Source organism: Callorhinus ursinus, unplaced genomic scaffold (genome assembly GCF_003265705.2).
Source record: "Callorhinus ursinus isolate GAN/ISIS: 27379988/994484 unplaced genomic scaffold, GSC_fseal_2.0 scaffold72, whole genome shotgun sequence".
NCBI lineage: Eukaryota > Metazoa > Chordata > Mammalia > Carnivora > Otariidae > Callorhinus > Callorhinus ursinus.
This window is the reverse complement of record NW_027397134.1, coordinates 732,985-745,971: the sequence shown is the minus strand read 5'-3', so window position 1 is coordinate 745,971 and position 12,987 is coordinate 732,985. Positions and strand designations below refer to the sequence as shown.

Here is a 12,987-nt window from a genome sequence, read left to right as displayed (position 1 = left end):
CCAGCCTGGAGGACCACCAGCCACACATGGTCTCAGGCAGGAACCATGCTGACTACCAAGCCAGATCCATCCCCGTCATCACCATCACAAAAGCCAATGCTTGTCCAGCTGGTATGGTTGTCCCTGCAGGCCAGGCAGCGCACTGGGCACCTTACAGACTTAGCTCAGTCCTTGCTGCAGCCCCCGGGAATGTAGGCATTACTCACATTTCCATTTTACAGGTGGGGAAACTGAGGCACAGAGCAGCCCAGTCATGTGCTCAGCACCACACCGCTGCCTGATGGTGGGGTTGGGATTTTGTACCCCTGCAGCCTGGGTGCAGACAGAATCTGGGGTCTTCATTAACCTCTACTTTAAATCATTCCAAGGGCATAAGCTACTGGAGAGCAGTGGGCCGGTGGAGTTGCCCACAAAATTCTAATTATTAATGTTCTTGCTTTTGCCTGCTTTTGCCAAGTGCGTATACTTGAATTTACAGATTTACATGAACTCGAGGCACATGTCATGAGACTGCATGGTAGCTGTAGTACTTAATGATGAGGCTACTAAGGGAGGAGCAGCCAGTGTTTATAGAACAGCTGCTCGATGGCACGTGCCGTGCTAAGCGCACAGGACCCCATTTCACTTTGACCCAGCTACTAAGCGGTGGACGCGAGAGTCATGCATAGTCCTTGTGCATCTCCAGAGCCGTGCTGCCTTTTCTCCATTGCCCAAGCTCCAGAGAGGAAATTCAGTCTCCCAAGGTCTCTGACGATAGTGGCCCAGGGTGGCTCAAGACTGCAGACACCCAACTGGCCCTTTGGTCCCCAAAGCCTCAGTGGCCAGGTCCTGTCACGCCCTGCCTGCTGACCCATGAAAGCCAAGTTCTCCAGCGATGGGACAGGTGGAAACCGTAACCGACCCAGCGGGGCTCGGACCACCCCGTGATAATCTAGATCAAGTCTGACATCGTTGGTAATTTGATGTCAATGTCCTAGAAACAATCCTAACATCTTGCAAAGTGTCACCTTAAAGTCCCGCCATTCAGGGCGAGCATGGTGGTAGGTAGGCATCAGATGCCAGTAGGACTGGCACCATCACGGGAGACCTGCAGAGCCCCGTGCTCACCCCAGACCCACCGTATGTTAATATCCCGCAGGGATTCCTGCACGAGCACGAGTGTGAGACGTGCGCACGCACGCGGTCACAGCCCCCAGATCAGCTCAGATGCTGCTTTGCCAGGACCTCGCACCTCTGCAGGGTTGACGAGGCATGGTGGCTGCCATACCTTCAGCTTCTTGAATTCCTGCCGAGACAGAAAGCCCTTACAAGCCGCCTGGAATAAAAGGATCTTGTGAGACGTCAGCTTCTCCCGCTGCCTCTCAAGCCTAGAGACCACACCTGCCTTGAGGAAAACCTGGAAGGAGAGAAGGTGGCAGGTGACTCCTATTGGGCTGAATCTGGAGTGCCAGACGGTTGCCACTGAGAAGCCAATTCTCTTGCCTCCACCCGAGGTATCTGTTGGCAGGTGCATTTAGATGGAGGGTCTAAATGATCAAAGCATCTTGCCCCTTGATGGTTCCTCTTTCCCTTCTTCTAGCCCCTGGATGCTCAGAATGTGGCCCCCATGAGTGGCACTGTCACCACCAGGGAGTTTGTTAGAAATGTAGAATCTGGGACCCCACCACAGGCCTGCTGAATCAAAGCAACATTTTAACATGATCCTCAGGGGACCCAGGCACACATTCGCTTGAAAAACCACAGCGAGGAGGGACCTGGCCTAAATAGCTCTGTGCACCACAATGGCCAGGAGAGCGTGGGAAACAGAGATTCCCAGGCTTCGCCCCAGGAAAGGTGGAACGTACGGGTTTAGGGTCAGGCCCGGGAATGTGCATTCTTTCTGGTAAGGGCCGCATGCCATCTGAGAGAAACAGTACCCTAGAAATACTCAGTCCTGCCCTATAAGGAGGAGCAGAGAATGCTGCGGGGGAGTGAGGGCAGCCCTCCTTGGCCAGGACTGGGGGCCGGGCTAGTGCCACCCACAGAGGGTGCTCAGGCATCTAACGGAAAAACAGTGGGTGGCCCGCGACTCCCAGGCCTCTGCTCATCAATAATGGATGGAGGCCCCTCTTCAGCAAAGTGATCGATGCCTCCTTGGCACCCCGCAGGGCCAACTTCCGTTGACTGCAGGGCACACAAGGATTTTCAGAGAACCTGAGGCTTTGGGGCCAGGCCGGTTCCGGCCAGCCATGGTAGGGTAGCCAGTCAGCCTCACCTCCCAGAGGCAAAGCAAAGACGCCCTAATGGCTGGGGAGCTGAGTCAGTGACAGGAGCATGGGTCACTTCTCAGATGCCCATCTGCTGCTAATTTCTATGACCAGCCCGGCGTGTTTCTTTGCCAGATGTGGCTTATCACCCCCAAAGATGTTCAATGTCTCCAGGGGCCCTGGATCCATCAGTGACATTATCTTAATCAGTGACAATAATCTTAATCAGTGATAATATCAAGCAATCAGGCACATTATCCATCAACGTTGTGGATCGGAACCCCAAACCCTTGATATATGCAGGGAAAGTACTTCACATGCATCATCCCATATGGTAGTTATGGCGATCCCCCCATTTTATGGAAGGAGAAACTAAGGCTAAAAATGGCATCCCCCCATGACCTTCCACCAGCAAGTGGTGACAACAGGACTATCTCCCTCCGCCTGACTCCAGGCCCAACTACAGTTACCACTGAATGTAATTAACATTTGCATGGCATCTAGGTTTTTCAAAGCTCTTTCTCCTATGTCCCATTTTAATAAAGAGCAACCTTATGAGAAATCTCTTGGCCGAGGGAGATTTTATGTAACTGACTCCAGTTCACGTGGCTGACGAGCCCCAGAGCCAAGGTCTCCACCAGTACCGCATTCTCATTGTCAACAGGAAGCTTCATTTCCTCCTTCGCTACGATACCAACGTCTGAAGTTTGGGGTTGAATAGCAGTTTGATCCCAGGTAGAACAAAGGGTCTCCATCGATTGGCCAGTCCCTTAAACATATTTGCTGTAACGGAGACCACCCCGCCTATCCCACAGCGAACCCACATCGACGGGACAATGAGAATTTGCATGCCCAATCGGTATGAAGTCTGTTTTGCTACCTTCCCTGGCTTTACGGAACACTTCCTATCAGCCAGAGCCACCAAGGCAATTAGCCTCATTGAAATAAAGACACGATTGACTCATTACCTATCAGATTGCCTCAATAATGACTGTATTAATTTCACAAGCTAGCGAGTCCCAAAAGCTGCTATTAAAAAAAAAATCAATGATCAAAATGATGACAGCTCTAGTTCGTATATTACAAAAGGCAGCGGGTGCTGCCAAAACTACTATTGATTAAGTATGAAGCTTTCATTAAAAAGATAATTGGAAACGACCATACACAGAGCGGGAATAAGTCATCGGCTGTGCAGAATCTTATCTTGATTTTTTTTTTCCTTTTAAAGAGCATCTTGCCAACCACAGAGCCAACGGCAGTAGGTTTCCACCTTTTTCATAAATGTCATGGCCCTCAGCACAGGCCTTGATAAGGCCCCAGAGGCTGAGAATCACAAAGAAACATCTAAATTATTTGCTTTTCATGGGTCCAGTGGCTTATCGGACCCAACCAGAGTGCAACATCCCAACAGCCCCACATTTAAGGAATCTGTGGGGGCCACTGCTCATGCAAGCTCTTTTTCCTCTAAAAATGCTGAAGGCCACAGTTTTAAAAAATCTGATAAGATAACAGCCCCCATATCTGGGACTGCTAAGGAACCAGCCCCTGTCCTAGTCATTTTCCAGATTAGAGGAGATTCATTCTTCAAACATGACAATGTTAGCCTATTTGATAAACGTCTCGCCCCGCTGACAAATGCATTCCACCAGTAAATGAAAATCGCCTGATTCCCACAGCCCATTTTGGGGGTAGGAAGCGGTGGCTCCGTCTTACAGATGAGGGGAGAGAGGTTAAGAGAGGAGCACTGACTCACTCAGGAGTCCCACAGTTAGGAAGCAGCAGAGCCGGGGTATGGATCAGATCTACCTGTCCCTTCCTCCTCTTCAGGACCTTCCCACTTACGAAGTGTCTGATCCTGCCATGCCTAAGACTTTCATCTCCCCTAAAAGATCACAGGCTAGCCTGGCTTCCAAAGGATATGTTGACTTTAATTTGCTCTTGACTGTTTCTTAACAAATACCAAGTATTACTCGAGAACAATGGCTTTGTTGTTGTTGTTGTTATTGGAACGTTTTGGCTTCTAGATTTCTTGCCCTCACCATGTGAAAATGTGTATGAAGACTTCTCCTCCTCTGTTTTCTTCCCTGCTCTACAAAAGCCTCTGGGATGATAGAGACTGATTTTTATATTCATGAAAAAAAAAAAAGAACCGAGTAATTATCCAGACCAGTGGTTCTCAAACTTGAACATGTGCTGGGATCCCCTAGAGGGCTTGTTACAACCCAGACTTCTGGGTCCCGCCCCGCCCCCAGAGTTTCCGATTCACTAGGTCTGGGGTGGGGGCACCTGAGCGTTGATGTTTCTAGCAAACTCTCAGGGGATGCTGCTGTGGCGGCTGGTCCAGGGACCGTATTTTGAGAACTGCCGGTCCACAGGGATGATGTTCTTGGAGCTGAAGAGGTAGCGCTCTGAATCTGGGCCATAAAGACCTATGTACAGGTAAAGACTATGTGATACATTTCCACTAATAAATAGCAGAACTCACAGTGTATTGAAAAAACCCTGGGATTCCACGCGATATTGGTTTTCACGGGAGTTATAACTACTCCTAGGTAACTGGAAGGCCTTGAAAAGGGGACTTACTTCCCAGAGGCACAGTAAAGAAGGGATTTGCTAATTATCTCACAAGAAGTTTTGAGGGAAACGAGGAACAATACGTGAAGGGCCTGGCATAGCTCCTGGCCACGGGCAGTAGCCCAGGGACCCACAGGTTTGTTCCCTCTACTGGAAAGGTCTACAAAGGTCCAGTCACTGCCAACTCCTAGCTGGATAAATCAGGTTGAGACCACAGTACAGTATAGCTCCCACCACACATTTTAGCAAGAGCAAGAGGCCTGTGGGGAGAAGCCTGTGTGTCTATGGGGCAAGGACTGTATGAATGACTGTGGGCTCTGCAAGGAAGCGGGTTTAATGGGACAGGCTACTCAGGGTTCCGAGAATGACTAATGGCCAGTAATGCCACCACGGTGGGCTTCTGGAGACCAGGGCCCCTCCCCCAGCACCTCACATGACGGCCGGAGGTGGAGGTGATCGACAAAAGTTTATGGGTTGGTGTTAGTCAATCAGCAGATGAGTGGGGAAGGGAATGGAGCAATTTTTCCTTTGGTTTATTCTCTCTGCAGTTCCTACTTTTGAACTTTGACCCACATGACCCTTGAGTTTACCATCTCTGTACCCTACTTCCCAAACTAGAACCCATGGAACACTAGTTCTGGGAGATGGTAAGGGGTCTTCCACAAAGACAAAAGGGTGGAAATCCCATGGTCAAAGAGTTTGGGAAGCCCTAAATTCGATATTTTCCTTCTTGAAAACTGAGAGGATACATGAGCATATCAGGACTCTGTGAAATTCTTCTCTAAATGTTGAAATATTATGGGAAAGGCTTTTGGCTCAACACCAGTTTGGGAAAAGCTCTTTCTCTCAATATTAAAATCACATGCCTTCTCATGGAACCCTAACCTTTCACTTACTGCTGCTAATCAGCCAGGACTATAGTTGGGTTAGTGTTGGTTGCAAAGTAAAAGTTACAAGGCTCTGAGTGAAGATGAGTGTTCCTTCTCGGGTTCTAAAGCACCTCTTCCTGAGGCTCAGAAAGTCATACTGAGGTGCAAGATGTTAACGATTCCAGACCGCTTTGGTCCCTGGGAGGGTAACGAACCTCTAACAAATGATATTTCCCAATGTTATTTCCTCCCATATTATAACATATTATACTCCTGGCCTTGTCAGATAGCCAGGGCAGAAAATAATCGCCAGCCCCGTCTTCAGTGTGCTGAAAAGGAGGCCACCAGCAGACGATGAAGTAGGACAAGAATCGGGGCACATCTGGGTCCTCGATGGGATGAACGGAGTGACCTAAGAAAGAAACTCTACTCACTTGGCTGTGCCCAACGACCACTGCCTTCTTCTCCAGATCCAAGGTCTGCAGGAGCTCCTCCACAGCCTGGGGAGAAGAGGAGAGTTAAAGAGAGACAGAATGAGACAGACCCCTGTGGGAGGTCAGGCTGGCTGGCTGAGGCATCGGGAAAGAGAGGATGACTCCATGTGTCTGGGAGTCTGAGCACCAGAGCCCCACCTCACCCGGGCAAGTGCAGAAGATGAGCAGGTACCGAGCACCTCCTGTGTGCCATCCACTCTGCTGGGACCCTCACAGACACATCTCCTTATGGCACCATGGCAACCGGAGGTGGGTCCTCACACCACCACGCCCATGGTGGTGGAAAAAAAAAAAAAACCCAAAGATGCAAAAGTCAATGAAGGATGTGTCTGCTCTGGAAAACAGTATGGCAGTGCCTTTAAAAATTAAATATAGGATTACCGTAGGATCCCGCAATTCTCCTTTTGGGTGTATACCCAAACGAAGTGAAAGCAGGGACTTCAACAGATAGTGGGATGCCCACGTTCATAGCAGGGTTATTCACAACAGCCAAGAGGTGGAAGCAACCCAGGGTCCGTCCACAGATGAATAGATACATAAAACATAGGATATACACCCAAGAGGATATTAATCAGTTTTAAAAGTGAAGGAAATGGGGCGCCCGGGTGGCGCAGTCGGTTAAGCATCTGACTTTTGATTTCGGCTCAGGTCATGATCTCAGGGTCGTGAGATTGAGCCCCACGTTGGGCTCTGTGCTCAGGAGGGAGTCTGCTTGGAATTCTCTCCCTCTAGACCTCCCTCCCAGCCCCCACTTGCATGCTCTCTCTCTAAAACATAAATAAATAAATAAAATCTTTAAAAAAAATAAAAGGGAAGGAAATTCTGAGCCATGCTACAACATGGATGAACCCGATGCTAAGTGAAATAAACCAGTCACACAAAGACAAATCCTTATATGAGGTACTTAGACTAAGCAAACTCATGGAGACAGAGAATAGAATGGTGGGTGCTAGGGGCTGGGGAGGGGGAAGGGGGAGTTAATGTTTAATGGGGACAGGGTTCCAGTTTTGCCAGATGACGTGTTCTGGAGACGGATGGTGGTGATGGTTGCACGGCAGTATGAATATGCTTAAGGCTGCTGAACTGCACACTTAAAAATAGTTAAAATGATAGGGGCACCTGGGTGGCTCAGTCAGTTAAGCGTCTGCCTTCGGCTCAGGTCATGATCCCGGGGTCCTGGGATCGAGCCCCAGGTCTGGCTCCCTGCTCAGCGGGGAGCCTGCTTCTCCCTCTCCCTCTGCCTGTCCTCCCAACACATGTTCTCTTCACTCACACTCTCTCTCTCCCTCAAATAAATAAATAAAATATTTTAAAAAATAGTTGAAGTGATAAATTTTATGTTGTGTATATTTCACCACAATTAAAATAACAACAACAACTAAATGAAGGCATTTCTTCAAGGTTATAAGTCACGTGGGGGCAGAGCCAGATTAGAATCGAGGTCTGTTGGGCCACACTGCACCATCTATGATTTAACCACCTCGAGTGCCCAGGATAGCTCCAGAGGCCCCTAGGCCACTAGGAACATCACCTGCTGTGTGCCTGAAGTTTGCTGTGACAGCCTCCCCTGCACTCTGTCCTTCCCCCATTGTACCTGCCAGAGACAACCTCAACCTTCACAAATACTTCCTGAATAAATGGCATGTGTGCCCAAGCGAGAGTATGGGCGGGGGGGAGCCAGTGTTTGCTTCATTTCTTACTTCCTCTGCTGCACCTGGTACTGTTCTAGGCACACAGTAGGAGCTCAATAAATATGATGACAGAGCGAACAAAGGAACAAGTGATCCAACGGAGGTGGAAGTGTGGGGGGTGGGGCGGAAGGAGAAGGGCAGACCCACGTGGGAGACCTAAATTCACTCAAAGACATTTCTTGAACGCAGCCTTGGCCAAATCACAGCCATGTCGTGGGATTTTCCTTTGTCATCAAGGTATGCGGGCTCTGAAACAGCCCTGCCAGAGATGTGTACCCTCAGGAAAATACAGGTTAACACTGGCTTCCGTGGTGCCTGCGATTCACCTCCCACTCCACCTCCACACGAACCCTCATGGACCTTCCATTCACTGAAAATCACAGTCTATTTTCGGAATAAACTGTCAGAAAAGTAATTACCACAGGCAACAAACAAAAGGTATTTCAGGTCTGGTGTAATTCACTAGATAAGTTTCAGTTCCACGGGTCATGGGCACCACAGAAAATTTCCTAAGATACTCTTAAAAAAATGCTTTTTTAAAAGTCTGATCCAAGACTTTCATCTAGGAGCAATTTTCCTCCTCTGACCTCCTAGAAGAACATTCCATAACGTCCCTCCCTCAAATTCAGTGGTTTTACTTATTACATTTTAGCCAAAAATGTTCCCAGGGAGCTGTAGGCAGCAGAATGCATAAAAACCAATATATCCAAAACACAGCATCTTTTCTCTCTGTACAAGAGCAAAACAAAATAAAAATTGACTGCAAATAAGACGGATGGATGAAAAATAAATGAAACCTACAGCCAACGAAATTTTTCTAAGTCGGCATTGGTGTTAACACCCAGAGTAAATGTTTGGGGGGGAAAAATCAGGATTTGGAGAAGGTAGATCCACCTGGGCTGAGATCCTGCCTGGTTTTACCACTCATAACTGTGTGACCTTGGACAAGCCCTTTACTCTGAGCTCTGGGCTCCTCTTCAGAAACATGAGGGAGAAATAACAGCATCTATTCTGGAAGATTCTGTGGTTGTTCTTGCAGAAGACTCCATGCTGCACCTGCCATATAGTAAGCGCTCAACAGACATGAGTAGTTAGTCCTACTAAAGTCCTTGAATGAGTCCTACTGGTTCAGTCTTGGTCAAAACTTGGTAGAGGTGCTACAGAACATAAACTGAGCCTCCTTTTCTCAAGTACACCCCCAAACACCTGATATCTGAGGATTCTTTCCCATCTCCCCACTTTCTTAGAGCCCTGTAGATGTCTGTGTAGCCAAGATCAAGCCTAACAAAGACATTCTGTCTTGTTGATCTCGTTTTACAGGCAAGAACGCTTACATCCCAAAGGATAGAGCCAACGGGTGGCTGCAGACATTGAACTATGCTTCTTGCCCTCATTTTCCTCGCCTGCAAAATGGCACTAATGTGCCCTACATTGACCATACGGGTGTTGGCACGATTAACGGAGACTATGTGTAAAGGGCTTTGTAAGCGATGTTGCAGTTGATTGCTCTGATTATCATAATGAATATTACTCTTAGATTGAACCATATGAAATTGGCACTTGTTTAGGTCAATTAACCAGTGATTGGATTTTTTTCTACACAATGTCAATCACTGTCCAGCAACCAGTTGATGGAAGACAGGCAAGAATTTGGATTACTGTAACAGATTTCTTCCCTGTCCCGCATCTTTAAGGAATCAGCTATTCCACCCTAATTATCCAGGTATTTGAGGTTTATCCCTCCCCACATGATATGCGGAATAAAACGATGGCCATTTTGCTCCAAGGAAACAGTCTGCTCTTGTGCTTTTGAGTCTGAGCATGGCTCTCGGTGCTTGCCACATAACTCATTTTATTTTCAAACCTCTGCAACAGGTACGACTTGATGCCTGTTTTACAAAGAAAGTGAAGGCCGGTGTAATGAAATCACGTATTGGGAAATGGTGGAGGGAGATCCAACCCCAAGGAATCAGATTCTTGAGCTTGTTCTCTGCCTTCTGATGCTGGGATCCTGTCCAGTTCCACTACTCATTGGCTGTGTGATCCTGAGCATGCCATACCTCCTCTCTGATCCCCCGTGTCCTGTGCTACAAGATGGGGTAATCATGTCCATCTTCCAAGGATGGAGTGGAGCTTTAATGAGGTCACAGAGGTAACACGTGGGAATGAGACTTACAGAATGGTGGAGGAAGGAGCTTGAGAAATCCTCTGCTCCTCCCAAAAAAACAGTGATAAAAATGGATACAATTTTTGAAAGCAACAAGTTCAATACTCTGGAAATTGAGCAAGGGGATACAACAAATGGAGAAGCGTTTGCTAAAAAAAAAAACAAAACAAAAAACTACTGAATCTCAGGTAAGAACAGTGGGAGATTGCAACCATCTTGACCAGGGTGGTTCCAGTCCCCCACCAATCCCTGGCACTGTGGTAATCCTGCAGGGAGAGGCAAGCTGTAAAAACCAGTGGCATTGCTGGGAGAGAGGGGGCTCACTTAGACAGAGCGAAGTGTAGGAAAATTCCACGCCCAGGATCATTGTCAGAAACAGTAGTGATCTTGGCAGCAAAGAAATGGAGAAGGTCAATAGCACAGCTAGTGTAAGATTGTTATCTGGACTGGGGCAAGCAATAAACATTGACTAGCCCGAAACTTGATGAAGGGACATAGGGAATGGACAGCCCTGTGGGCCTTGACAAGCCCCCACATGTGCCTGGTCATCTGGAGGGCTGCACACAGGCTCAAGGTTACACGCAGGCTCAGAAGAGACTGAGAGAGCCCCCAGCTATCCACACATCCCTGTCTAAACGTAAGGCCATGTACACAGACAGAAAATCTGTGAAAGGGCCAAAGAGTCAAATCTGTGGCACAACGGTGAGTGTCTGAATATTGACTACAGTTCCCAACCCACACGTAGCTCCACTGAATCAGGGAAAGGCTTGCAGATTCACGGTGTTTGATTACAACCTGTGCTAAGCTTTGCTGACAAAGGGGCAGGCCCTGAGAATCCAGGATTTATAATAAAAACAGGAATGAAAAACCCAAAAAGAGATATCAGTAACCTCATACCATGGGGGAGACAGACTCCATAAATCTAGTCCACATATATTACTAAATAACTGGGGAAAGATTAGAATCTGGAGATGCTATTATTTATTACCTAAAATGTCCAGTTTTCGGGGCGCCTGGGTGGCTCAGTTGGTTAAGCGACTGCCTTCGGCTCAGGTCATGATCTCAGGGTCCTGGGATCGAGCCCCGCATCGGGCTCCCTGCTCCGCGGGAAGCCTGCTTCTCCCTCTGACCCTCCCCCTGCTCGTGTTCCCTCTCTCGCTGTCTCTCTCTCTCTTTCTGTCAATTAAATAAATAAATAAAATCTTTAAAAAAAATAAAACAAAATGTCCAGTTTTCTGCCAAAAAAAAGAGAAATATACAAGACATACAAAGAAACTGGAAAGTGGTGACCTATACTCTCAAGAAAACAAAAAATCAGTCAGTAGAAACCTTTTGTGGGCTTCGATGTGGGGCTTAACCCAGACCACCAGGCAGCTATCATAATGCACAGAGTGCTCACTCTCGCGCCTGGCTCATGCTACGTGTCAGTAAATCCTAATAACTGATAGAGGTTCAGAGGTTATCAGGCCCTCCTGGGCTCTGTAGAGTGATGACACACCCTTTACTTCCACCCTCCCAGGCTCAAATTATGAGTTGTTGAATCACCTGGGAGAAGCCCAGCTCATGCCTCCACTTACAGAGGCCCTTTGTGTCCTAGAACATTGCAAAGAGTGTTCTCTCCGATGTTCGACAAGGATGCACCCAATAAGCACGTGATCTGACATCTCACATTAAGCTGAACATGCCAGACAGGCAATGAGAGACTCCAGGAATAATGGAGAGCCATGGAAGGGAATTCTTGCCCAAATCACTCCTCAGCATGTAGTGTGGTGTGAAGAATCCGTGTCTGTGGAATTGAATGCTCATTCAGGGAGCCATTTGGCTGCTGTGAGCACGGCACCTCTTTCCTGAAACCCACACCATGACCCAATGGCCACCATGGCCCAATGGCTGCCATCTGTTGTATATCTGCTAGGTGCCAGGCACTTTGCTATGCCCTGTGAGTGTTGCACGTGTTCGTGCAGCTGTCAGATATCAAGGGGTGTGGATTAATGGAGAGATGGCAGAAATGAGGATTTGAATACAAGTCTGATTCTAAACCACATGCTTTCAACCACTGGAGCACTGATCAAATCAACCCATAAGGGTGGGACTATGTCTCTGTTATTTAACTCCATATGCTCAGAACCATATATAGAATGCTGTATGAACACATACACACACACACACACACACACACACACACACACACACAAATTGGATGGGTTAACACTGAATGGAGGGGCACCTGGGTAGCTCAGTTGGTTAAGCGTCTGCCTTCAGCTCAGGTCATAATCCTGGAGTCTTGGGATCAAGTCCCACATTGGGTTCCCTGCTTCTCTCTCTTTCATTCTCTTTATCAAATAAATAAACAAAATCTTTAAAAAAAAACACTGAATGGAAAATGTGTACGATTATTAAAACAGTAAACCCCAACTGGAGGAAGTCAGTAAGGTGAGCAAGAAAAGAATGGTGAATACATTGAAGGGGCTAAGGCCATGGGATAACCCCTGAATAATGGTTCAGCACTGTACAGTGGACAGCTCTCCCCACCCCCAGCCTTGGGCTCCTAGGGGCCCCTCCCCAACAGAAAGGGGCTCAGACAAATTCAGAGGAAACTGGGGGTGTCCACAAGGGTCTGCCTTCGAGACAACAGATTGACATCCCTTAATTGTGTTCTTCAGATCAAGTCTGCAGGGACAGATTTTGTTGGCTAAAATCAATCAACACTTAGGCACTCTGAGGAGAAGAGGGCAGGCCTTAGGGTTTCCTCACATCGATCGGGGAGACTTGGCAAGTCCTGCCTGAGCAGCAGAGAGATCGAAGAGACCAGAATCTGGGACATGGCCAAGGTGAGCTGACAGAACCCCTCGACTGACCTGCCTGAGAGTCCACCATTTGTGGTCATTCTGGGTGGGCTTCAGTGCAGGTGGCTGCATAATCTTAGCTAGACAGGATAACCTGGGG

General features: G+C 47.9%; 1 protein-coding gene across 3 annotated transcripts in view; it reads right to left on the bottom strand.

The window, feature by feature from the left end:
• MYO18B (myosin XVIIIB) overlaps positions 1-12,987 on the bottom strand; it is a 264,944-nt gene that overhangs the window by 156,839 nt on the left and 95,118 nt on the right. For all 3 annotated transcript variants that reach the window (XM_073886782.1, XM_073886784.1, XM_073886783.1), the window contains exons 22-23: positions 6,124-6,189; positions 1,268-1,396 (exon numbers count right to left, since the gene is read on the bottom strand). In XM_073886782.1, the coding sequence (XP_073742883.1) occupies positions 1,268-1,396; positions 6,124-6,189 (195 nt within the window). The remainder of the gene's footprint in view (positions 1-1,267; positions 1,397-6,123; positions 6,190-12,987) is intronic.